The sequence below is a fragment of the Pollachius pollachius genome, assembly GCF_949987615.1.
Source record: "Pollachius pollachius genome assembly, chromosome: 5".
In the NCBI taxonomy this organism is placed as follows: Eukaryota; Metazoa; Chordata; class Actinopteri; order Gadiformes; family Gadidae; genus Pollachius; species Pollachius pollachius.
Genome location: NC_136938.1, coordinates 25,403,230 through 25,430,109, shown reverse-complemented (window position 1 = coordinate 25,430,109; position 26,880 = coordinate 25,403,230). Strand labels below are relative to the sequence as shown.

Sequence of the window (26,880 nt, the reverse complement as noted above, 5' to 3'; positions counted from 1 at the left end):
TAAACATTCACCATGATTAAAGGCGTCTACCCCCCCCCCCACCCCTCAACGGGTCATTACGATGAGGTGGCCGACGACGACGATGTTGTTGTTGTCGTTGACGACGAGTAGTCATGGTGATACTGGGGCTTGCTGCGGTAGCCCAGCCGCTCGCCGCAGATCAGGCTCTGGATGAGCCACTCGGGGGACACCAGCGGCAGCTTCTGGGACGCAGCGCTCTTCACCACCAGCAGGGGGCAGCCTCCGTCCGTCACCACCACGTCGAACTTGCCCGCAGGGATGTCTGAGAATCGGAGCAATGGACGTCAGCTATGAAGACAGCGTTGTAATCGCGCAGCACAATATGGGTTCACAAGAAGTCAGTTATTTATGATACGAGTCACTAATGCTGCGATGTACACTTCTTCCAACTGTTAAGAATAGAATAGAGAAAGGCTGTTTCATTCCTCAAACCTGAACTACTTTTCTTTTCTGCTGTAGCCATTTACTCGTAGAATAAAAAAATCGTACCTAGAACGTTTCAACAAGAGAAACCCAATCAATGCAGATCATTTTTAACTGTCATTTTTAACCCTTTTCCATCGTCGGAATGTGTTAAACAGTAACTTGTCTGATCATGACATAGCTATAACTGTCTCTATTATAATCTAAAAAAAACTAAGTGTATGCCTAGTTGCCTAGTCATGCCTTTGGCAGCCCAAATCACTAAAGTCCATCGAAATGATCAGCGTGAACCTTCACAAAACATGAATATCGTACTGTATATCCTAATAAATGTCTACAGTAGTTAAGTAGATATTAAGCTACTGTTGAGGCTTTGAAAAAAAGCTAAAGTCACTATGAAATAAATGCTTTTCCAAATAAAAAAAACTTTGCTCAGAGTACATTTCAGACATTGTGCGGTGTGCGTCTGTGTAGTGGTGGTTGTGGTACCGGAGCCCTCCTTCTCGGCCTGGTAGTGTCTGACGGTCAGGGCTCCACTCAGGGTGAGCAGCTGGACCCACAGCTCCTCCGACTCCCCGAACACCAGCAGCACCTTCAGAGCCTCGAAGGGTTTGCAGCGCGGGTGCCTGGCAAGAGAACAGAGGAAGGACTTCAATCACCACAGACTGGAAACAACGTTTCTAGTTTTACTACAGGGCAGTAACAAATGGAAACGGTACAGAAAATACTGAGTACATTTGTCAGAAGAGAAACAACAATATAGCAATGTCGGTACAGTAAGGATGTTCATAGAAACAAGTGCCGAGCACTTATAATCGCTAGGTTAAACCATTCCCCGTACACAACAAAGATAGATAGGAGACGATGCTACACGATGCCAAGTACTATTTTTAAGTGGCAGGACACAAGAAACGTGCGTGCATTACTCAATAATGTACAATATGAGAAGGAATGTTAACACACGATGTGAATGTAGAACGCTGAGGTAAACATTGACAGTGTATTCTACATAGGTGACATGAGAGCGTAGGCGTCGAGGCACCAGATATCGTCAAGATTCATTTTGTACCCACCACTTGTAAAAAAAAAAAAATTAAAAAAATCGAGTTGAATTATTACGGATTATTACACGGGTCTTCTCAATGCCGTGGAACGCTCCGTTCACTTGCATGGGCTCTTCACAACTTCCGGCGGTGAATTACTTTGATAACTGGTAATAGTTATATTTGATAATTCACCGTTGCTAAGTATAATTGACCGCTCTCAAGGAAAACAAAGGACTTTTTGCCTATAATTACGTCTTTGGTATCACTCCTCAGGTAGTCCGATAACTTATCAACCTCAGCGTCCTCGGTTGCTAAGCGACGTCAACGTCTTTGGCGGACTATTTCTCTGCTGATCAACGCTACGAATGATAACAAATACATTGGAAAAAAACTCACTATGTGAAGTTATTTTTTCGATTTGGCAAGTAGCCATTACTAATAATACCAATACTCTTTGGCTGTGATGATGAGGCATCAGACAATCAAGTCAGTTTAGCCTGAATACGTAGGTAAAAAGTACCAGAGCAGGTTGATATCACCATGGACAGTATGAGAACGATAACCTGTTGAACTAAATGGATGTGGTAGGCTACACCACGGGATGCATCTGCAGACCACTGCCACATAAATAAAAGGTAAGACGCGATATTTATTGCGTAAGATTTGCTGGTGCTGTGGCGAGGTCTTATGTGTTTTTTGCACTCAAGTGGTCGGCTGTTTTAACTTGCAATTGATAGTCGGTGGAGTCAGTCTCTTGTTGACACAAAGTGACTTTTGGTCATTCTTGCTTTGCTTGAATTCTGGAATAATTGTGGGGGGGAGTGCATGAGTTTTGGTCAGAATGCCTGATGTAGGCTAGTATTGATGGAATGCGTGTTGTGAATTGAGAACAGCCAGTTGATGTGATACAGCGTTCAGCTGTGCAACAAATATTTTTTTTATTTTTCAATCTTGACGACTTTTGTAGTGCTGTGTGTAGCCACACGTTTGGTCCTTCTGAACTTAATCACGCAGTTGATTTTCTTTCCTAGCTCCTCTGGTTTATGTTGTTAGCTTAGCCATGTCATGTCACCTTGTCAACATTGGATACATGGAGCAGAACATAGTGGGTCATTTGTCCGATGCTTTTTGGAAACGTTTTCTTCATAAAACGTGCCAAACAGATTTTGTATACATTTTATTCCTTAGTAATTAGTTACATGGGTATGCCATCTTTCAGAACCTTTCATTACCGGCACTAAAGAGAGAAAAAAGAGTGCATCCTCATTGTACCCAGCACTTCTGAAAACACACTTCTGAATGCGTCTCTTTCCCCAGCACATTTCAAACCAAACTGACGCCCATGCATGAGAGTCATCTGAAATGTCAGTGATCTGATGAAGTGATGACCAACTCCATCTCCCACAAGCCACCCTGTTCTCACCATTCCACGATCTGTTCGTCGGGGCCCACACCGGCCGGCAGCAGGTAGTTCCTGTAGTTCAGTAGCTTGTTCTCCTTGCAGCAGTCACGCACCCAGATGTGCGAGACGCACGGCACACCACTGGCCACGCACAGCAGGTACTTCCTGGTGCGGCAGTGCTGGTCGGCGATCAGCAGACTCTGGTAGGCCGCCTTGCACTGGAAGGAGAAACCAGACGGGAGGCAGGAGTTCAACTAGCAACCCGCGATGTACTCTGTACATCGCGAGTATTGTATTTCATCACCGATTCTGATGGTCAGAAATCATGTATAAGCCCCGATAGCAAAATAAAGAGTTTGGGGAAATCCAATCCGATACCAAAGAACAGACAACTTGGCCAACCGGCTGGAACTAGTCCACACTAGGGGACCCAATACTGAGACAATAGGGGTTACCTGTTCTTCGTTGAAGTCCAGGAGGACGAAACCTCCGCCTGCCTGCAGCTGAGACTCCGTGTAGCCTTTGTTATATGGAGCCGTCTGCACGTACTCTGTAGAAAAAACACGGCAACACGTTCAAGATATTCAACAGCTAGACCGGTCTGCTGTCCTGCCCCCACGTCAAAGGGGATTCAAAACCAAAACGTCACTGTGGGAGCGTGACGTGGATGATCATCCACAAACAGTGATGGGTAACCCATAGAGCTGCTTGATTATGGAAAAAAAAAATCATAATCACGACTATTTTGACCAATATTGAAATCACGATAATTCAAAAGATTATTTTTGAAAACATTCACGGCGATTGTCTTTTCAAAACAATATGATTTTTTTCAGCATTTCTCAACAAAATTTCCCCTTCAAAAAAAAAAATTTCTGATAGAAAATCGAAATCGAAGATCGAAAATAATGTACAAGAGTACCAGATTTTTTATAAGACATTGAATGAATAAAATAAATATATAGATTAAGATTGGTTTAAGATTGGTTAAACCATAAGTTTTCTACTCGATTATATTCGTTATTTTGATCTTTCGACGCAAAATCGAAATCAGGATCAAAATTTGATTATTCACACAGCCCTTGTAACCCGTATAACTTGGCCCGAGTCAGACTGATTGGACTCTGGGGCTGGCTGAGGCTCACCACACACCCAGGGAGATCTTCTGGGTGGCGCGTAGCGTGGAAATCGGCCACTCACCTTCGTCGTCGTTGCCTGCAAGCTTGTTGGTGAGGCGGTCCGTCTCGGAGGAGGCGGTCAGCATGAAGGCGAAGCCCAGGAAGAGAGAGGCGTTCTGGGGCAGGGGCCCGTGCGTCCCCTCCATGTCCCCGGAGCACGCCGGCAGGTCCGTGCCGCTGCCCGACGTGTTGCACACGCCGAGGCGCTGAGCTGCAGAAGAAGGGGAGGAACGGAAAACCAAAAACTTTAAAATGAAGAAAATCAAGTTCAGATCTACAATATAAAAGATATGACTGGAAGGGCAGAGCAGAAAGTTAGAGTAAGCAAAGGAACACCGGTGCATAAGGAAGAAAAGCACCCCCCCCCCCCCAACACCATCAACATCACCATCACATCTACTTGTGGGCCATCACCGATGGTAGCAGCTACAAATCACTAGTTACCGGATGATCTTCAGTAGTACAGCATGGAGCCAGCGGCACGGGACGGACAGACTTACGGACGGACGGCATGTAGCAGTCAAATGAGCCACGATGCACTACTCAACGTGATGGATTCTTTATTAGCGCCATACACAGTCAGCTGATGTTTTGTAGCGCAAAATTAACACATTCAGCAAGTGCATGTCACTAGGTACCCATGGCAAAGGTTAAAAGGCTGATTTCATCAAGTTATGATTGAGTAAAATGCATAAATAGTTGGGTTAATTAGTATTTAAAAACAAGCTATTAGATGCGTTATTAGACGTTTAAAAAACCATGTGTATTGATGCATACATACATGATTAATGCATCCTCATAAAAGGCTGACCCTTACTGGTAGTCTGTGTGTCAACTCAACCACCATCAGAAGTCCTTTGGGAGTAAAATATGGTAAGAAAAGATAAAAACAAAGTGGGGAAGCTTTGTCCAAAGTCGACAGTAAGATCCTGACGGTCGCGTCAAGATTCGTGGCCGACGAGGGCGGGCTCAGCGCCGGAGGAGCATGCGATTGGTCGGCTTAAATCAACAAGGCCTCTGTACCCGCTCTGCCTCCACCTCCGCCTCCGCGGCGCCCCCTCTTGGTGGGGGTCCTCTCCTCCGTGGAGCTCATCAGCTTCCTCTTCCCGGATTGCCCCAGGGTGCGGGGGCTGCCGGAGGAGATGGCCGTGGGGGTCCCCTGGCCCCCGGCTCCGCCCCTGCGCCTCCTCTTCCCCTCCACCAGGTTGTCTGCGGGGGGGAAGGAGCAGAAGGTCAGATCCAGAGGCGTCTGGAGCCTGCTGGCATCGGCATACGCTTAGGCACGCATGCTAGAGTTGACTAAAAAGAGGAAAAAATATAGATAAATTACTATACTTATTCACCCTGTATTTTAACGGAGAACATCATTTTATTAACGATACATTATTCATTCACAAAGAAAATTGGGGTCCTTATAGATTGGATTTTGCCTCATTTGTTCAATTAAGGCAGATCAGTTTCCAAAGACTATTTTTTATTCCTCTTTTTAGTCAACTTTAGCATAGGTGCCTAAACTTATGCCTACCACTGTATATCATGTAAGTATGTAGGGATGATTAACCAATCCATAGTGGCATCATTTGTTCTTTTATTTATTTTTTTTGGGGGTGGGGGATTTATAAAAACTTGGATCAAAAATTATATCTCTGACGCATTTGATCTCTGCTTCTATAGCTCTTCCATTTTTTTCTGGCTTCCATGAGCCTTTGAGTTGGACATACTGCCCTCTACTGGCAGAGGCTGGGCCTTACAACACCACCGAGCTCATCATGTGCCAGTTAAACAGAGCACCTGTACGTTTAACCCCGTTGTTAATTCTTAGCTTTTGAATGTTATGAACTACCCTTGAACAATGTGAGCACTCAACGCACAACACTTACTCAATTACATTTTAAATTTAGGGCATTTAGCAGATGCTTTTATCCGATTCCAACCGTTCATGCACACATTTACAGCGGTGTCAACCATGCAAGGCGACAGCCAGCTCATCGGCAGCGGTTAGGGTGAGGCGTCTCGCTCAAATAAATCTCGACACTCAGTTAGGAGGAGCCGGGGATCGAACTACCAACCTTCCGGTTACCGGCCAACCCGCTCAACCACCTTAGCAAAGCCAACCCCTTATTATTAGACTTTTCAAAATGTTTTGATGACCCACAGTTGAGCGTAGCATCATCAGCAACTGGAGCACACTGGAGGCCTCACCCAGGCTGATGTCGGAGGCCTTGGCCAGCGGGGTGGCGGGCTCGTAGGGCCCCAGGCTGTGCTGCTCCCTCAGCCGGTTGCCCTGCTCCAGGGACAGGATGACCGAGCTGCGGCTGTGCCACTGGCTCTGGCCCTCGCGCTCCACGCTGTAGTACAGCTCCTGGCCCTCTGTCTTGTGGCCCTTCACCACGCCTGAAAAAACACGAGCCTTTAGGCAGGAGCCGAAGGCCGCGCCACCCACTAGCGACGCGCCAATGACCCGCAGAACTACTATTCAATGCCAGCTTCTTCTATGCCCTCCTACTCCTCCTACACCTCCCCCTCCTCACCCAGGCTGAAGTACTCCTCCTTCTCCTCCTCCTCACCCAGGCCGAAGTACTCCTACTCCTTCTCCTCACCCAGGCTGAAGTAATCCTGCTACCCCTCCTCATCTTCCTCCTCCTCCCCCACACTGAAGTTCTCCTCCTCCTACTCCTCGCTGAAGTACCCCTCCTCCTCCTGCTCCTCCTCACCTAGCTGAAGTACCCCTCCTCCTCCTCCTCCTCACCTAGCTGTAGTACCCCTCCTCCTCCTCCTCCTGCTCCTCCTCACCTAGCTGTAGTACCCCTCCTCCTCCTCCTGCTCCTCCTCACCTAGCTGTAGTACCCCTCCTCCTCCTCCTCCTGCTCCTCCTCACCTAGCTGTAGTACCCCTCCTCCTCCTCCTGCTCCTCCTCACCTAGCTGTAGTACCCCTCCTCCTCCTCCTCCTGCTCCTCCTCACCTAGCTGTAGTACCCCTCCTCCTCCTCCTGCTCCTCCTCACCTAGCTGTAGTACCCCTCCTCCTCCTCCTCCTGCTCCTCCTCACCTAGCTGTAGTACCCCTCCTCCTCCTCCTGCTCCTCCTCACCTAGCTGTAGTACCCCTCCTCCTCCTCCTGCTCCTCCTCACCTAGCTGTAGTACCCCTCCTCCTCCTCCTGCTCCTCCTCACCTAGCTGTAGTACCCCTCCTCCTCCTCCTCCTCCTCCTCCTGCACCTCCTCACCTAGCTGTAGTACCCCTCCTCCTCCTCCTGCTCCTCCTCACCTAGCTGTAGTACTCCTCCTCCTCCTCCTCTTCCTCACCCACGCTGAAGTACTCCTCCTCCAGCAGCGCCGTCACCTCCGTGCCCGTGGGCACGGGGTCGCACAGCAGGATGTCGCCGCCCGACACCTCGCACTCGTAGCCGTCGTCGAAGCGCAGGCCGAAGCGCCCCTCGCCCGCGTCCTTGGTGATGCGGCCCGGGTAGAAGTAGGCGTTGGACGACCACTTGGCGACCACGCGCAGCCCCACGAAGCTGCTGCTGCCGCCCGCCGAGCTGGGCTGCTCGGGGGACGACCGCAGCGAGTCCGAGAGGCTGGGCAGCTCGGCGTCCGGGGGGCTGTCGGGGAGGCGCGGAGGCCGCGCGCGGGCGAAGGCCGGCGGCAGCTCCTCCTCCGAAGACGAGAGCTGATGCTGTCCCGGCGGGCCGGCGCCGGACACCCTCTGCATGGCGCTCCACGCCGCGCCCCTGGGGACGGACGGACGGACGGACGGACGGGGGCGGGGAGAGGGAGACGGTGAGGAGAGGGGAGACTGGGGAGCCCCGCCCATTCTGCCGGCGATTTGAGTTCGCCCTGCAGAAGGGTCTGGAGAAGAGCAATACATTTCTTTCTAGTTTCGATACGTTTTGTTGGCGGGAGCCAATCACCAAGCTGGCTTCTCCCCCTGGCGCGCTATTTGCTGGTGACGACAGGGAAGCCACGGCAAGCAGCCAATTGCATACAGAGTTTTTTGAACTAGACCCGTTGATCACGCCTCTTGTGCTGCAGAAAACGTCAGCAGCCTCCCCTGACCAACGTGCAGTCTACGATGGAGCGTGGTCCGGCAATAGCCAGGCTAGGGGGAGGGGACATGGAAAGGGAACGAGAGAGAGAGAGGGGGGGGGGGGGGGCAAACTAGATGCAGAATGAGCTGCGACTACAGACATTGGCGACGTCAACAGAATACTGAGATCAGTACAAACAGGGATCAGGGAGAAGAGAGGAAAAACGGAAGAGGAAAAAGAGGAACAGTTCCCTGGTCTCTGAGGCGGGGGGGGCTATGTGCTCTTTGTGGCAGAGGGGTGTGCAGGGAAAAGCCCTCGGGGGGGGGGGGGGGGGAACTCACCTGGTCATGGAGGAGCGGGACGGCGGCCGGCCTCTCCTCGCCCTTCCTCTGGAGGGTAGCGGGACCAGGGCTGGGGCCAGCGGAGGGCCTTCACCTCGGCCCCTCTGTGCAGCCGACCCCGCCCTCTGACCCCTCTGGCCCCGGGGCTGTGGCCCACCTCCCCTTCTGGGGCTGGGACGCACGGAGCCACACATGTCGGACGGGCGTCGATTCTAGGGCCACTGCCAGCACTACTTGACACAGTCCACGCCCTCGGTTCTCACAGGAGAAAGGCCAATTCTCTCCCAGACTCAATAGGAAAGGTTTGGGATCGGTATTCCCGTGGGGACAGGTTGGTAATCTAGCTTGACATGTGATCGGGGTCACACATTTGTTGTATGTACACAAGTAAAAGTTTAAAAAGGAAGTTCAGCCAAAGGCCATATACCAACAAACGTGGTACTTGTGTAAAATAAACAAACTTGGAAAAAGACGAACCCAAATCAATGAATCCATACTTTTTTTCAACCTGTGCAAGAACCCCGGTGCTAAAGCCAGAGGGTAGCCGACTGGTAGTGGCCCTAGATTCACGCCTAACCCGCCTTCAGAACCCCCCATAAGGTGAGGCTTTAGGGATTAGCACCTCGTGTTAACAGAAGAAGAAGAAGTGGTTAGAAAGTCAGAGACAAGAGAGACGGACGACGGACGTCGACATGCAGAGTTCGGGACAAAGACAGGATCGACAGACGTCCACATCTACAGGACACACTGGACCGGGTGTTGCGTGGGTGGGTGGGGGGGGGGGGTGAGGAGCTGCGAGTGTTCTGGGGGGCGGTACCTGGAGGCCCGGCCACCCCTGCTGGGGGGCATGGCGAAGGTGCCGCCGCTGCCCACGGTGCCCCCCGACAGCTTGGAGGACAGGGAGCTGACGTCGCCCAGGTCCCCCGACGTCATGGAGCTGACTGTGCGGCAGGGCGAGAGGTCGCTGTCCAACACCTGGCACTCCACCACGGGCTCCTCGTTCTCCTGGGACACAGCGCAGGCTCACGGTTACACTCAACACGCTTTGAAGACGCCTTTAGCAGACGCCTTCATCTAAAGCGCCTTTCAATCAGTACGTTTGACGGAAGAAAGAGAAACAGCGATATATCGCTGTTGGTGCAGTAAGGATGTTCAGAGAACCACTTGCCAAGCAATAACAATGGTTAGGTTAATGGTTAATTAACCCAACCATTAATAATTGGTAACCGTTAATGGCACCCAGCCATTTTTTTTTTATAGTTCCAGGACGTACAAAACACAATAATGCTAGAAGGCTTTTGGACAAATTTTATAAAATTAAATTGAATATTTTGGACATATTTTATAAAATTTAATCGAACCACAATGAAACCTTTTAGAAAGGTGTAGGTGTAATTCAACTAATTCAACTCTTTCTACCGTTTCTCCCTCAGCCTAAGTCCTTAACGATTACACGCCTGAACGAGCATGCACCCTCCTGTATAAATATTGTGAGCGTTTCTGGTTCGCCTCACTGCACACACACGCAACGCCAACAGGTCGGCTGGCTTCTGAAGCAGATAAGCCTGCGACGCGTTGTCACGGTTACAGACGGAGGGAAAGGTGCGAACCCGTCAGCAGCACACATCACTCAGCCGAACACTGGCCCTTTGACCCCTCCTTCAGTCAGAGGCATTCTGCGATGCTGTGAACACAGTGCTACGGTTGGGCGGTGGGGGGCCTGGCGCGATCACCTCAGCACAATCAGACACGAATGCGAAACGGCAGAAATAAAATAACGACCGAGCTGCTGAGCTTTCAGACGCCAAGCTTCAGACAGAACACCCCATGACATGTTTCCGTTACCCATCTGTCACTTCTTTCAGAACAGAACGGTGTCTTTTCTGTCCTAGTGGGAGTATCGCATCCCAGGGCATACTAGGGCTGTACGATATGCAGTTTTCGTATCGAAATCGCGATACGCGCTTGTGCGGTATTCGTATCGCCGAGTCTGGTACATATTTTCCTCCGATTTAAGGGTTCTTGGACACACAGAGTTTGTTGCTTGGGAGGGACGTGCAGGCTCTGCATGCACAGCGAACCACCGATGCCTGATCCCTTTTAATCGTGTCACAATACGTGTCGCAGAAAGACAACTTTCACCGCATACTATGGATAAGACAAGTTGAAACAGGACGTGGTCGTTACCTCGGTGACCTTGCGCTCCACCTCCTTGCCGTCCTCGTAGTACACGTCTGTGATGATGCGCGTGACGGTGGTCCGCACCTCCTGGGTGGTGCGGACGTGTCTGCGGTGGGAGGGGGGCGCGGCCCGTTGGAAGGGAGGGGACTCTGCGTAGGGCTGCTAGATTATGGGAAAAATCATAATCACGATTATTTTGGACAATATTGAAAGCACGATTATTGTCACGATTATTATTGAGTTTGAAAACATGTTGTATTTCTTCAGCATGTCTCCAATAATTATTTTTTTGTAACTGAGAACTTTGAAATTTCGCCTTAAAAAAAAACAAAAAAATGGTCAAAAAGAAAATGTTCCAATCTAAAATGATAAACAGATTAATCGCCCAGCCCTATCTCCGCGTCTAGCTGTCAGCGATAGAGCGTACAGTGTTATGAGCTGATGAACTGATGACTTGCTCAGATCCCCACAGTAAACACACAGACACAGGGGATTTTCTACTGAGCGTTCCTATAGAACATGGAATTCTGAACATTCCCATCTCTTTAAAAGACGTTGTTGTTGTTGTTTACCCTGCCCGTAGGGGAGCGAAGGACTGGCCCGTCGAAGCTGGTCTGCTGAGAGATCGTCCTCTTGAGTCCAGACAGACAGACAGACAGGCAGGCAGGTAGGCAGGCAGGCAGACAGACAGACAGAGACACAGAGACACAGACAGACAGACAGAGACACAGACAGACAGACACACAGACAGACAGACACACAGACAGAGACACAGACATCACATCAATACATAATGTGCATAAGTCCGCTTTGTGCTGCGGGAAAAAGCATAGAGCAGTAAGCACAACAAGACCAAAAAAAAAAAAGGGATTGTGAAACTACTAACCTTGCTGGACGGAGTGCGGAACGCGGCGTTGTCGAAGCGGCTCTGCGGGGTTCCGGCGGTCCTGAGTGCGGCCCCCGGCCGGTGCGGCGTGGAGGGCCCCGGGGTCTGGCTGGGGCCCTCCCTGTCTGCTGCGACACCGCCCGCCTTGGGGTCGGTGTCCGCTCTGGCCAGCAGTTCGGTCAGCGCTTCCTGACTCGGGCACGAGGACGGCTCTGATTGGCTGTTGGGGAGGCTGTTGCAGCCCAGTGAGGAGGACTGAGAGCTCCTCAGTGGGGAGATCAGGAGGTCAGACCTGGAAAAGGTTTAGAGATGGTAAGACAAACTAATCTTAGTTTGTGAAGTCTTTTTCACAGGACGCTCAGTCAATGTGATCCTGAGGTATCAGGATTCAAATTAAAACCTCACAGATTAAACTTGATGTCAACCCATGGAGCAATCTCCTCACAAGAGGATTAACATAAGTTTAAAATAGCCTTGCGTTCTATCTCCAGAAAAAAAAGTAGGTCTCCCTCTTCCTCTTGCACATGGATACACACACAACCATGTGCACACACACACACACACACACACACACCTACTTCTTGCAACCAAGTTATATTCCAAAAGGGAGAACAATTTAAACATTAAGTGAAACTCGTCGAAATATTATATGGCTTACATCTTTCCTTTTAGCTTTTATGTCAAGTTACGATAAACCCTGATGCAAAATGAAAACGCTTGTTCATAAGAGAAATGTGGACAACAATAATCTCTGCATCAAAAAACTGAAGAATCAATCAGAGTCTAAACAAATCAGACTTTTTGCCACTGACGACAGCATTGCGGTCATTTTCAGACAAAGATACTGATGTGTGGAGAGACAAACCAACATGGCGTGTGTTCCCAGAGACCCATAGCTTACCCCACAGACCTTGGGGCAGTGAGGAGGGGCACTACTGACCTGGTGGTGGGGGTGGTGGTGGTGGTGAAGCGTGCCTCCTCCTCCATCGCCCCCACCTGCCTGTGGACCTGTCTGACGCGGCTGAACACGGACGAGCTACACAACAATAAAACGAAAACATGTACTTTTTTTTTTACATGCATTTAATGGACGTATCGGCCAATAACTTCCACGTTCAAACGTAGGCCTTTTAGGAAGATTCAAAATAATTACAGCGGGTTAATGCACTGGCTCTCCATTTAACTGTAACAATTCTGTACTCCCTTGCGGTTGAATCGTGGTATCGTTCGTTTTTAATATAGAACAATAAAATACAGGCCTAGAACTGTGAATCCCGTCGTTTGTGTGACTGTGTTGCAGTGCATTAACCCCCCCCCCCGACCCATTCAATCCTATTTGAGGAGTTCACACTCTTCTCAAATTGCGGTCGAATCATTTGCAGGATGTGACATTTCCATCTCGGCACTTATGCCCACGCTGACAACTACGGCTCTGGGAGAAATAGAGTGCTCCACCAGCGAGCCAAAAAGAACGCCACATTCATTTCCAGATGAATTGAGACAGTCTCCACCCCCACCCCTAAACACACACTCTTATATCAATTGTTATGCATGGAAATAACAGCAGGTTACCTGGTAACGGCCTTGGCAACAGTGGTAGCCTTGACGACAGATGCGTCCTCTTCCGATAGTGAGGGCTCTGGGGAGGAGTGAGACATTAGTGCGAGAATGGGAGTGAACAGAGGAGTGACTGCGCGGTCAGGAACACAGGCTTAAGGCTGCACCAACCGTCTGGTATTGCATGACACAAAATAGGGCTGCACGATTATGACACGAGTGGCGATTGGGATTATTTTGATCTATCTTGTTATTGAGATTATTTATTGGGATTGATTTATGATTATCGATTCACTTGATATTCTAGGGCTCCCAATGTATATAGAAACAATGAAAATCAAGCAATTGCTGTCAAAGCAATGTTACATAATTATTTGTATTTTTTTAAAAATAAATAAATTGAGACCTATAACGATTATCTAGTTGCAGCGTTCAACATAGCGATTCCGAATAATAGTCAATTCATTGTGCGGCCCTGCTGTGTTTTTCCGCCGTCTCCCCTTGTGCTGCAGGGGAAATCCAAACAACAGCGCGTCTCTGGCTGCTCTCCGTACCCCGTGTTTCCCGCCCCCCTCCCTAGCCGGGCCCCTTACTCGGCCCCATGAGGGCCCCTTACTCTGCAGGCTGAAGCGCTCCGAGCTGCCCTCCTCCACCGGGGTCACCAGCCTCATCCGCAGACTCAGCTTGCCCCCCTCCTTCTCCGGCCCCTCCTCCCCGCTCTCCTCGGCCACGATGTCGCTGGTCGCCACGGAGACGTCGCCCACAGCGGGGGGCTTCTCTGAAAACGAGTTAATCTCTGGAGAACAGGGGGCAGCGGTCAACAGCGAGCCGACATCCGGCTGAACTCGGTTTAGTCGGGGTGATGGTTCAGTGAACGGGTGAGGAACGCTCCGCCCGTCTCTCTCCTCAGTCTGCCTCACCCCCTTCACGTTGTTCAGTGCAGCAGTTAACGGTGATATCCACCTTGCGGTTTTCAGGCCAATAGGCTACGTCAAAATATGGAGGATTTGGTAAAAGGTTTTGCACTTCAAAAGTAGCTTTGCCCAGAATAAATTATATATATTTTTTGGAATCAAGGGCAAATTACATTTTGATACAAATCTCTACATGTTTATCAGAAAAATCATAAAGACCCACCAATGGGAGTGCTGTGTCGAGGCGTCTGCTTCAGCTGGTTGACCAGAGGGGGAGTGGCTACAACAGCTGGTCCAATCAGATCCCCCTCTTTAGGAAGGGTGAAGTTGAATGGAATTTCTACAAAAAAAAAAGACTTTGGTCACCAAAAATGTACCATTCAAATATTGAAGCATTGAGACAAAATGCAGAGCCCTTCAGAAAAAACAATCATGTTTTATTGTAGATGGTAGATACTGTTATATTTGAAGTGTTTTTCTCCGTCTCTAGCTGCCGTTTCATTAACGGTAGTAACCAATGTCTACAAACAGAAATATCCCACAATACTGCATACTTTTAGAGAGGCGTAACCTGTTCTTTGATGTCTTACCTCCAGAGCTGTCACTCAAGCTCTTGTCTTTGGGACCGTCTGCCTCAGGCCCCGCCCTATCCTTCTGGGACAGCCTATCAGGAGTCACCTGCGAGTCGGTGGTCTGAGGATGCAACTGGTGGCCATTGGTGGAGACTTTGCTGCAGGCGGGCTGGGAGCTGGTGCTGTTGGACTGCTGGGACGTCTGGGAATGTCTTTCACTCAACTTCTGGAGACCATCAGTGACATCTTCGTCTTTCCTGCCCCGACTCTCCTCCTCCTCCTCCTCCTCCTCCATTGGCTCAGGGGAGGGCAGCTGGCTCTGGGAGAGCACCAGGCCCAGCGCCGAGCCGTCCCGCCCGATGGTGACCTCCTCTTCCTCCATCAACTCCTCCTCCTCCTCCTCCTCACCACCACCACCAGTGAGGGTCTCTCTGTTCTTTTGGCTGTTGTTGCTGGAGGCCCCGTCCTGCTGGCTCAACGGCAGGGAAGGAGTCTTTACAGCAGCGGCTGCCCTTGGCTCTGCGGCGTTCCCTGGACCCTTGGCTACAGTCACACCGTCGGCCGCCTGAGGCACCGCAGACTGAGCGGACACGGTACAAGGCGCGGCGTTCAGGGGCCGCTCGGCGGTCGCCCCGGAGTCCACCGCTGGCCGCGGGCGAGACCCGTTCCCCTCCTTGGTCCCGCGGCCGCCTTCGGCTACATTCACGTTCCCTACCGCCGTCCTAGCCGGAGCGTCGGACTTCTGCGAGGGATGGGAGTCCTCGCCGGCTGCTCGATCGAGGCTCCGCCTTTGAGAACCGGCGGGGACGACGTTGGGAACGGCGGTGGCAGCGGCGGTGGCGGCTTTGCGCTGGGAGGACGCAGCGGCGCCGTGCTCGCTTCTCTGACTGCAGCGGACGGACTGGGACTCGTCCACGCAGAGCGGCTCCTCGATCTGCGTGGCCTGGCTGTCCTCCTCCTCCTCCTCCTGCTGCTGCTCCCCTGGCGGCGGCTGATCCACGGCGCTCTGCGTGTTCACCGTGAGCTGCAGGGCCAGCGTGAAGGCGGGCGGCTCCGGGGCCGGGGGGGGCTTGTCGCGGGGCAGAGAGGGGGACGGAGGGGCCGCCTTGGCGGCGCCTTGTGGTTCCTGCGACGCCGCGACGCCGGAGCAGCTCCCGCCCTCCGGACTGGGCGTCGGAGCGAATACATCCTGTATGAAACATACAGGGAAATGACACACACACACACACACACACACACACACACACAGACACACACAGACACACACACACACACACACACACACAGACACAATGAGATGTCAAATAGTTACCTTACAACCTGTCCAATTAGTCTAGACTATAATGTGTGAAGAGAGATTAAAAGGGAAAAAAGAGCTCAAGGCCATTTTACGAATATAGCGGTAATAGAAACCTACGTGAGAGAATTCCGGCTGGGACGGCATCGACAGGGTCCCATCCAAAACAAAACTGGGGGAATTCTGGGACAGAGGCGTGGAAGCTTTGGGCAGTGGCTTGGAGAAGGCTGCTATCTGCGAGGTCCCGCCCTCCCTCTCCATCGATTGGTCCTCTGGAGGCTGAGACGTATCCATGGGCTCGTCTGCATCTGGTGAAATCCAAGACCGTTAAGTGCCTTCCATAATCCCACAGTTGTTATTCGTTCAAACTCAATGCTCCTCCAAGCAAGCTTTGCCATTACCCATGTTGCATTCTGGGTTGGTCGGAGAGTTGGGGACGATGAGGGGAGCTTGGCTGAAGTGGTCCGGCGTGGGAGCGACGCAGTCGATGGAGTTCCTGGGGGTCACAACAGATCAACTATTAGACGATTCCCTTGCAGGCTGCAGAACATCTACGGGACACAAGAGGCGTGCGGCTTACTGGGACAAGGTCTCCTGCACCAGGGTGCCCTGGCCAGAGAAATGCAACAGCCCCAGGGTGTGGGCGGGCGTCAGGGTGGGATGCGTCTGGTTGTCCGCCACGGTGCTGTCCACCGCGGCCCCTGTGACAGAGCAATGAATCCAATTTGAGTTTGTTTACTTCATTAACATCAAAGTGTGCAAAGGATACAAATGGAACGTCTCTGCCTCTCTGCACGATAAATGACTTGCTTGGATGATGTTAGCGGTTGAGTGTGGAAAACCAGGTAGAGCTTCTACCTCACTCGAAGATTTACATTTACAAGTAGGGCATTAGGGCAGACACTTTTATCCAAAGCGACTTACAATGAGTACATTTGTCAGAAGAAGAGAAGCAATATATCGATGTCGATACAGTAAGGGTGTCTACCATGTCTACTACGCCCGTTGGTCCGCACTAAAACACAAACGCCGCCTGCCCTTATAGCTCTAGGCTTCAGGGCCCATGTCGCGATGCTCCGGGGCCATGCACTCACCCGTCTTGTCAGCATCAAACATGTCCTCTTGCGACAACAGGATCTCGGCGTCGCCATGGGAACCAGCAACAGACAGGCCCTGGGAGTGGAGCAGAGCCTGGGCCCTCAGCGCTCGATCCGTCTCTCCACAGGGCTCAGACGAACTGCTGGAACTCACCTCCGACCTGCGGGAGAAACCGAGGCCCCGCTTTAGACGGGCGTCACTTTCAAGAAGAAAAACGTATGAACTGTCGACCTGTACCGTGCTGATTTGAGGTCCGGATCTGCCGAACCCCCTGTGCGTATCTTTTGGTCCGCTAGGTGGCAAAACAAAAGTTGTTGACATGAGTTAACTGTACTTACTAAGTACAGACACAGAGAGATAGAGAGATATAAATAGAGAGCGAAAGAGAGAGATAAAAGAGGGCCACTGAACGCTGAATATCAGCAGGAATGTCATGTGCACGGTAAATATACTAGACTCAATCCCATTTCACCCAATGTAATCAAAACATACGTCTGTTTACATTCATATACAGTGCGATTAGTGCGGTGCGTTTAGTATGAAACCATGCATAGAGAGCCGGGCCACCTGGCTGGCTGTGCCTCTCCTGCTCTGTCTGAGGCGGGACCACCTCCTTGTCCTGCTGCTGACTGTCGCTCCCCCCAGCCCCCGGGCCCTGGCTCTCAGAGAGCTCCAGACCGGCAAACTGAGACTGCCCCTCTGAAACGGACGCAGAACACAAAATACGTTTTCAATATCCAGGCAACCATTTGGTTAACCTTGGAAGCACAACATTGTCAATTCTTCCCCTCAATGAGTTAGCGGTCACCTTCGGGCTGAGGGCAGTGAGTGGTGGAATCAGCCCCAGAGTCCATGTTGACGTCCACTGACGGACACCTACGACACAACGAGGCAGAAGAACCCTCTAATGTAGCGGTTGATGCAGTCATGGGCTAATGCCAACCCCCCGTGCGTGACACATACTTTGTCTTGTTTGGAAGAGGGCAGATGTTAATGACTTGACTCTCCTCTTCGACGGCTGGACCACAATTGCTCGGGGCTACCTCTGATTGGCTGTCGGTTGTCTGAGAGCATCTGCTTCCTGCCGGTGAAGCGATCAGTTCCTGGAAGTGTAGTAATCAATACATTAATATGCCACTGAGCTCATGGACCAGTAAAGGAAAACTTGCTTCCACTTAATATATTTATTTGAAAGGTTATCATTGTCTAGGGACAGGATTATGAAAAAGGATTACAAAAGGCAATCTGAGCTAGAACAGGTAGGATTATGGTATACTATATTCAATGACAGTATGGATAATATTATAAGACATCTGGCAGGTTGTTATACGTTATAACAAAATGCCAAATTGCCATAGTATGGTTCAATTTCTGTGGGTAATCAATGATATTCCTGCATGTTTGTAGTCAATGTTGAACGACAGTGCAGTGTGTGGAGACTTACCAGAACAGGACTGTGGGCAGCGGGCTGCAGATGGGACAGTCTGCGGGACAGCAGAGCACGGTAGCTGCTTTCTGGGTCGTCCTCTAGGGCAACACCGTCCGGCTGGGAGTCTTCCACGATCAGGCACGGGTTCTCGTGCAGAGGTAAACTTGATTCCAGTTCTCTTCCGCCTGGATCCATGAGCACTGATCACACACAACAAAGCTCGGGTGATCATGCGAGATCCGGCCGTTCATTGCGGTATAAACAGCTTCTGGATGCAGGAATGCGATGTATTTTGTGCTAAAGCTAGCATCTTAGCTCCACTTACACAGATGTCCCACGGTATGCAAGCTCCGCCCTGCAAGGAGGCGTCAGAGTAAACCAAAAACAAAGAGGACGCCTGATGGCAGCATGTTCAAATAGCACTTCCTACCTATTCACGCATGCGCATACCAACGTATAATAATAATAGTATAGATGCTAAAATAACAATATTCTACTACCTTGCGGTGAGTGAGCTATGTACTCCTGCAGAAGTACCCAATGCACACACACACGCATGCAAGTAGAAACGCAAACATACGCACACGCACACGCCCCTTTCGTACCCGGCGCGGCAAAACGAGTGGAGAGATCTGATTGGTCAAGCGGTGAAGGTGACGTCAGAAACACTACAATCCCCATCACTTGGGTGTTTAATGTTAAATTTGTTATTGAAAAAAGGTCTCTGTAGGTTAGTATATTCCGAATCTGCGGAGGCACAGCATAGGCCTCATATTGACAACATTGGTTATTTAGGACACACATTATCCTATTAAAGTTAGTCCACAGTGTAGTCTATGCTTGACGCACTGTGTAGAATAGTTTGTCACTCACCAAATTTGTTTCATTCAAATATGCTTATCAGGCCAAGGCCTCTATATCCTATAGGATTCTTCCATATCGTAGATTATTTCAAAAATATGGTCTATAATTAGTGAGGCCTATTACATAATGCTTAATGCTTAATTTGACTTTTGCAGGCTATATATAATCTTAATAATCCGACTAATGCACAACGGATTGTGCAGCAGTTGCATTGTATATACACATTTGAACGACCCAATACTGCGGGCTCATGTCCTCGGGGCCGACTTGCTGGAACTTGGTAAGACCTTCATCATGTCCACCTCGCAAAACCGAAAGTCCTTTAAATGAACCAACGGGTTAAGCTGTCTGCTATAGACTCAAAACAACCATACATAGTAGAACCCTTCTCCACGCCTATCTTAATTCATCCCTTGTTTCTATGGGTTGATAACGCTGGCATCATCTTCATCTCCAAATGCGCGTAACCATGAGGGACTCGGGGACACTTGTTAGCCTCCCCTCCTCCCTACAGGCTGGCCTGAACTATCCAGGGCGTATCTGCCTTCAGAGCTGCGGAGTGGTGTCCTTGACTGTAGACATCACCTTAATGTATAGTCGTGCAATCGGGAGAGTCGTTCTATGCACGATCGTAGCTCATATTGTAGCCTATTGCCAGGTAAACAATAAGATTGCATGATGTGTCATAGCCTCCGAGGCTAGTAAAGGCTGCCAGGGGATGCAAAGTTGCCCGCAGCTGCGTGGCAGCGTCGTCATATCTGCAGGTTAGGCTGACACTCAAATTAAAGAAATGCGCAGCAGCCATTACTACCCAATATATCTAATGCTAACCTCATCGGCCCGAGTCGATGATCTGAAACGATCACGTCGTTCTGTGGGATCTTAAAACCATACGTTTTCATGCAACACAAGCGTTATACATTATGGATTTACCTTTTTTTAAACGGAGTGATGCACGTCTGGATTTTCAAACGAATTCCACCGGTCCCTTTGGTTGCAGAAGATGCACGTCCAACATCGCGTATTTCTTCCTTGCATCTGTTTTCCTGGGAGCCGGGGTGTGGGACACACGCATGGCACGTACAGATGCAATGGCATTTATTATGGGGATCATAGGCTGCTTGGTGCTAGCTGTGCCCCGTTGTGCCAAGCGATGACTTAAGCAACAGTAAAGGGGAAGCATCAGAAACCCCCTGGATGTTTATTTTGCTTTCCTTTTCCGTTTGATAGTCAGTATGCAATAAAGATAATACAGCTGCCTACCCTATATTCAGTTGTATATTTAGTAAGGCATAAAGCCAAACAAGAAACACGATATAAACAGGTCAACAAAATATGATTTGAAACTACACGGTCATTCCTTTATTCTATTTTAGAACTGGATCTTAATTTGTTGGATTATCTGCACCAACAAAACAACTTTAAACTGGGACTGTTTGTGGTTCGTTGTTCGCCTTATTGCACTTGGCATACCTACATTGGAGCTGAGCAGCACTTGCATATATTCACGTTAATCGATTATTAGATGACTCCAAATGAATTGTCAATTTAAAATTCTTATTCACAATTCTAAATCCAAAATAGCTTATTTTAGGACCAAAACGTGAGTCAAAATGTACAATTCTCTTTGCATATTTTCAATAGTTATGCATTTCTTGTATTTTCATACTGTTCCATAGGCTATCACCAAGTATCAAAAACATAATATATTTATGACAAGCATTTTGAACAACCTGGTCTCACAGGAATCTGTGATATGACCACGGACGCTTAACTCAAAATCCGTGGAATCGTCACGGAAACACGCCAATTTCCGTGATGCGGCCACGACACTCATGACACTCATATTCCGTGGCACACACACACAGATACCCGTCTCAACGACCGAGTCAACCTGGTCTCACAGGGATCCGTAAATGACCATAGCCTATATATATATATATATATATATATATATATATATATATATATATATATATGAATGAAATTCATATTGACGGTATGGCACTATATCCCTGTTCTCGCCCATGCACCCATCTTGAATTTAATAGACCATTTTCGTTGCTTCGAGGAGGTCTGGTGGTCTCCGTATATAATAAATAAATAAACATCTATATATAACGAAATAAATAAATACATATAAATATGTATGTGTATTTATATATATATATATATATATATATATATATATATATATATATATATATATATATATATATATACATACATACATGTTTATACATAGGCCTAGATATTTATTTTGTTGCTTCGAGCAGGTCTGGTGTTCTCCGTATATAAATAAATAAAATAAATATAAATAAATAGGTATGTAGCCTACCTATTTACATACATACAGTGGTTAAATTGGGATTTTATATGTGGGGGGGCTCTGATCCAGAGGGGCCGCCGCTCCCCATACGCAGAGTACGCAGAGCCAAAATTAAGGTTGCAAAAAAAAAATCCATGATAGTCGTTATATTAGTACATTAAAGAAATTAGCATTTTTTATATGTTGCTTAATATGTACACTGTAGATTTTGAGTGTGTTTGATGAGGTCACATTAAGAGCTGATTTTATTTTCACAAAAACAAACAACAAAAACAATATGTCTTTAAGGTACATTGACATGGATGAAAACAAACATTTGAACAAATAATGGGCAATGGTAATCCCTTTGTTACTACATTTTCTATTTACACTGCATCATGTGCATCTAATTCATCACCTCCCATATGGTCTGATATGGAGATACCACATCATTACTTTCCCTTTTCCTACAGGCCAAGTGATCAGCTGACCTTCTGGTTGCCACCCACTTTCTGACAAACCTGGTAGGCTTCCAAGATTTGAGAGGAGGGCCAACCAGCTTAATGAACATCAAAGCCGACACATTCTCCACATTCAATCTGGATCTCAATGGAGTCACAACATTATTCATCTCTGAAAACCCCCTCTCACACTCTGCACTGCTGACAGAAATGGTATTAACGGAATGTCTAAGTGTGAGAAGGGCCTTTTGCATTGTGTCTGGTTTGTTTTTGTACTCACGGTAAGTTTGTTTCACTCCAGTGAAACCAACTTTTACCTGGTCACAGAGTTCCCTCAACTCACTTTCCCCATACATCACAGGTAGAGGGCTCGGCCATGTTTCGGGATTCAAGATGTTAATCTTGGTGAAGAGAGACTCCTCTTCACTCCTCACCATTCTTTCCTTCATGCTCTGGCATAAGGCCTCATAAAACTTGGTTGGGTTGATGACCTTCTGCCCTCTATCACCATGAAGTGCTATGCCATTGAAAGACCCTTGCTGCACTGCCTCACATGCCTTTCTATAGAAGGGGCCATTTTCTGGATCCTCACTCATGGCGGTAAACACATCAGTCTGTCTTTTAATGAGGTTCACTGCTTGAGACAGTCTAATGTCTCTGGCCTGCAGGGCCTCAGACAGGTCTTTGAGTTCCTCCAGTGCATCCATCATTAGTCCCAGGTTCCTCAGAAATGCATCCGAACTCAATTTAACAGCTAGGCCCGAATACATAGATCTCTCACTTGATGTTCTGTTAACATCTTGACCTGCAGCTGTGAGATGACTGTGGAGTGCAGCATACATCATCCAAATGGCTTTCACTGTTCGGAAAGATGAAGCCACCCACCTTACCCCTAAGACTCTACCGATTCTCCTAAGACACACACCAACCTCAGAAGCTGCAGCATCAAGTTCTCTAAGGTTCTTGGGTGACTGATGGTATAGGCAGTACAACTTGTCAAGGAAAGCTGTAAAGTGGTTGGTCTCAGTGCATGTCTTCACAGCATCTGACACGGACAACTCCAACCTGTGGTTCAGACAGTGCCAACCAATGAGACCTGGGAACTTAGTTTTAAGTTGTGTGTACACTCCATTCTTTTTCCCCACCATTACGGCAGCTCCATCAGAGCAGAAACCCACCAGACATTCTTTTAGAAAATCCTCATGAAGACCATGTTTTAAGAGGCATTTGAGTAATTCACCAGTGATTCCATCTGCTGTTGTATTTTCTAATTCAAGCAAATCTAAGAAGAACGTAAGAGGCTCAGAATCATGGACAGATGTTCTGAGGTACACAATGAGACACGATTTCTTACTGAATGAGGTGCTTTCATCCACAATAACTGTGAGCTTTGGCTGAGTCTGTTTAATACTATTCAGTAATGCCTGTCTCATCTCTACAGATATGAAATGCACTATGTCTGCACATGTGACATTGGAATGGAGTACACGGCCAACATTTGCACCATTCATCCTCTGTAGCTCTACTAGGTTAGGATGATCAGAGTAAGGCCTGTTGCCCTTTGCCAGGTAGTACGCTGTTCTAAAGACATTGTGAGTTGATGCTAAAATTTCACCTTGTGTTTTCAAAAAACTTGACTCAAGAGCTTGCTCACCTTGTTTTTTCAGTATATCTTCTGCAATTTTGTGACTTTGGGAGGCACTATGTTCATTTATTTTTTTTCTTAAAGATTTCATTTGCTTCTCTGTACTACTGCCATATGGACCTACTCTGCAGTTTTGCCATTCACTGGAAAATGTGTATCTGAGTTTACCTGTTCTCTCTGCCCCAAGTGATGATGCCGCACTGCATGTTTCACATCCCAATTTTTTATTTTTTGCCACAAGAAATGGGTAGGTTTTTTTAAAATAATCATATTGCTGTCTCTTCCAGCAGTCAGGGAAGTTGTCAGTTGCACCTACATGCTCATCTGCACCTGTCCCTCCCGGTCCATCCTCAGCTCCTCTGCCCTGTCCATCCTCAGCTCCTCTGCCCGGTCCATCCTCAGCTCCTCTGCCCTGTCCCGCCTCACCTCCTCTGCCCTCAGTGTCCTCATTTCTGCCCTGTCCATCCTCAGCTCCTCTGCCCTGTCCATCCTCAGCTCCTCTGCCCGGTCCATCCTCAGCTCCTCTGCCCTGTCCAGCCTCATCTCCTCTGCCCTCAGCTCCATCCTCATCCCTGTTCTGTTCAACTCTGCATTTTTAGTTTAGTGGAGGAAGAGACAGCACTTAAGACATGACAGACACACTATCAGGATGAAAAGATCTAGCAACAAATCACAGCTTGGTTACAGTGACTTCTGCACACAGGCCTAGCTTAATTATTTCAAAATTATGTCTTGGATAGCAGCTGCCCACCTTTTGAAGAAATCTGTAAGCTTCCTCCTTTTTGTTCCACTCATGTTTACCTTTTATCTCTGAAATGTTCACTTGTTGACTTTCACCCTAAGTTAAGAAGTAGATAGAATGTCTTTTAAAATGGTTCATATTATATAATGATGTAATCAAACGTTCTTTAAATAAAACACTTTTGAATGAATGAATGAATGAAGCTATCTTTTTCTTAAAGGCTAGCCGATAGGCTACGTCACCATCATGTTTGGTGGCTTTTAAATCTAACCTGCTGTGTAGCCTATATGCAAACATTAAATCACAGGACCTACTGTACTCACAAATAAATAGCCTAGGCAATGCACTGCAATTCATAGATACAAATAAGTTTGAAATTCATCCAGCTAGGAATGAGAAATGTGATTCGGAGATCGCATAGACTACTTGCTAAATCATTTAGAATTAGCAGCATTGTTCTTTTTAACTAGCGCTTGCCATTTGACATACCAGTAGCAGGCTATCCCTGCATGTCAGCCTGCCACACACATAAAGATTCTATAAATCTCAACCGATTTTTTATCTGTGAGAGACCCCACACATGAAGATAAAAAATCTGTGATTTAACAGTTTTGATCGTATTGTGTGTGGTGTCCTGCGATATTCCAAACACAGCACACCACACACATTAGGATTTGTCCCGATTGTCGGCTTCCCCCCCACACAAGACGATTTGACACCACAACGTTCTCCGCCGACAATCGTAAATATTGAACATGTTTAATACTTACGATTATCGGCGCCGACTGATTTCGGAGCCGATTGTCGGCCGAATTTCACTCTTAACACATCACACACTACAAGAGAATCTTATAAAATAATCTTAAGAGTTTAAGATAATCGGGCGATGTCTGTCCGTGGTCGGAAGGGGGAAAATCGGGGCAAAATCAGCCCGATTATCTTTATGTGTGTGGCAGGCATAAGGTTAATTTTTCCTGCTTAATGAAAATGCAAGCCCATATCTAATGATATTAGCCTATTGGTTTAATTTCGTTTCTCTTACCTCGCCATTCACCTGTCTACTACGATAATTATGTCTGATGATGACCGTTAGAATGATTTGACGTTGTGTTGTCTGATCTGGGGGGAGGAGGAGCTGCTGCGCAAGTTTCGTGCGCGATATGCCTACTTCTCAAACTTGCTCCAGATGTCTAGGCCAGCCTATCCCTACTCCATTATTTAGAATTGTGTTTTAAAACAACATAGATTTGCAATGGAAAAGTTGTAAATGAGTAGGACAACATTGCTCGTGATGGACTAGGCAGACTGCCAAAATCGGCTGGAGCTGATCTGCTGCGCAGAACTCCAGACCCGGCCGCTTATGTGCCGGGGCTCCGCCCCGGACAGCCCCGGCCCAATTTAACCTCTGATTATGTCTGATGATGACCGTTAGAATGATTTGACGTTGTGTTGTCTGATCTGGGGGGAGGAGGAGCTGCTGCGCAAGTTTCGTGCGCGATATGCCTACTTCTCAAACTTGCTCCAGATGTCTAGGCCAGCCTATCCCTACTCCATTATTTAGAATTGTGTTTTAAAACAACATAGATTTGCAATGGAAAAGTTGTAAATGAGTAGGACAACATTGCTCGTGATGGACTAGGCAGACTGCCAAAATCGGCTGGAGCTGATCTGCTGCGCAGAACTCCAGACCCGGCCGCTTATGTGCCGGGGCTCCGCCCCGGACAGCCCCGGCCCAATTTAACCTCTGCATACATACATATTTATATATATATATATTTATTATATACGGAGACCACCAGACCTCCTCGAAGCAACGAAAGTGGTCTATTAAATTCAAGAAAGGCCGGCGAAAATAGGGATAGTGCCATACCGTCAATAGACCACCAGACCACCGAGGAGGTCTGGTGGTCTCCGTATATAATAAATAAATATATAAATAGGTATATAGGCTACATACCTATTTAGTCGATTAGTTCATTGAAACGGGGATCCGTGTGTGTGCCACGGAATATGAGTGTCATCAACTTGCATTGGAGCAAAATCCGTGGCCTTATCACGGAAATTGGTGTTTCCGTGAGGATTCCACAGATTTTGAGTTAAGCGTCCGTGGTCATTTCACGGATTCCTGTGAGACCAGGTTGCATCTGAAACAATACACATTATAAATATCTAAGATTTTCAGAAATAAAATCATGATACATTAGGTGTGTTATTATGCAGAGATAATAAATAATAATTGAATGTATCATCCCTGCTTAATAAAACATACCTTTCTTTGTACACACAAAAGGTCATCGTTATTACCAATTAGATAATTAACACGCTTTAATGATTAAAGCGTGGACCTCAATCGCATTGTTCTTGCTTTGGTAACATATATATGTTTGTAATACATTTAAATAATCCAAACCTTATTTTCGGTTGTATGTACAATTCTCCCCAGCAGAGGCCAGTAGAGAACCTAAAAGTTACTCCAAGTATGTAGACTAG

General features: G+C 48.0%; 1 protein-coding gene across 3 annotated transcripts; it reads right to left on the bottom strand.

Moving 5' to 3' along the window:
• Positions 1–55: 55 nt before the first annotated feature.
• tp53bp1 (tumor protein p53 binding protein, 1) lies at positions 56–18,824 on the bottom strand. Of its 3 annotated transcripts, XM_079737382.1 has the most exons (27): positions 18,696–18,824; positions 18,386–18,570; positions 17,905–18,044; positions 17,750–17,817; positions 17,509–17,640; positions 17,179–17,233; positions 16,938–17,101; positions 16,424–16,544; positions 16,245–16,339; positions 15,964–16,151; positions 14,565–15,735; positions 14,198–14,314; positions 13,677–13,856; positions 13,076–13,142; positions 12,444–12,539; positions 11,504–11,795; positions 11,190–11,249; positions 10,624–10,779; positions 9,254–9,441; positions 7,374–7,798; positions 6,273–6,464; positions 5,094–5,279; positions 4,093–4,281; positions 3,348–3,442; positions 2,914–3,110; positions 934–1,070; positions 56–283 (listed from the first exon to the last, which is right to left on the bottom strand). In XM_079737382.1, exons 2-27 carry the CDS (start codon positions 18,563–18,565, stop codon positions 57–59), a joined length of 5,118 nt encoding a protein of 1,705 aa, XP_079593508.1. In that variant the 5' UTR covers positions 18,566–18,570; positions 18,696–18,824; the 3' UTR covers position 56. The 3 variants fall into 3 exon arrangements, with proteins under 3 accessions (XP_079593508.1, XP_079593507.1, XP_079593509.1); XM_079737381.1 differs by having other exon boundaries at positions 18,386–18,701; XM_079737383.1 differs by lacking the exon at positions 11,190–11,249 and having other exon boundaries at positions 18,386–18,701.
• Between the last annotated feature and the right edge of the window lie 8,056 nt (positions 18,825–26,880).

Coding starts and splice junctions, on each gene's coding strand:
- tp53bp1 (XM_079737382.1), bottom strand. CDS start 18,565: ATGGATCCAGGCGGAAGAGAACTGGAATCAAGTTTACCTCTGCACGAG. Junction 11,796..12,443: donor ACCACCACCCCCACCACCAG/GTCAGTAGTGCC, acceptor AACCTTTTCCAG/GTCTGACCTCCTGATCTCCC. Junction 7,799..9,253: donor AGGGGTGGCCGGGCCTCCAG/GTACCGCCCCCC, acceptor GTCCGTCCCCAG/GGGCGCGGCGTGGAGCGCCA.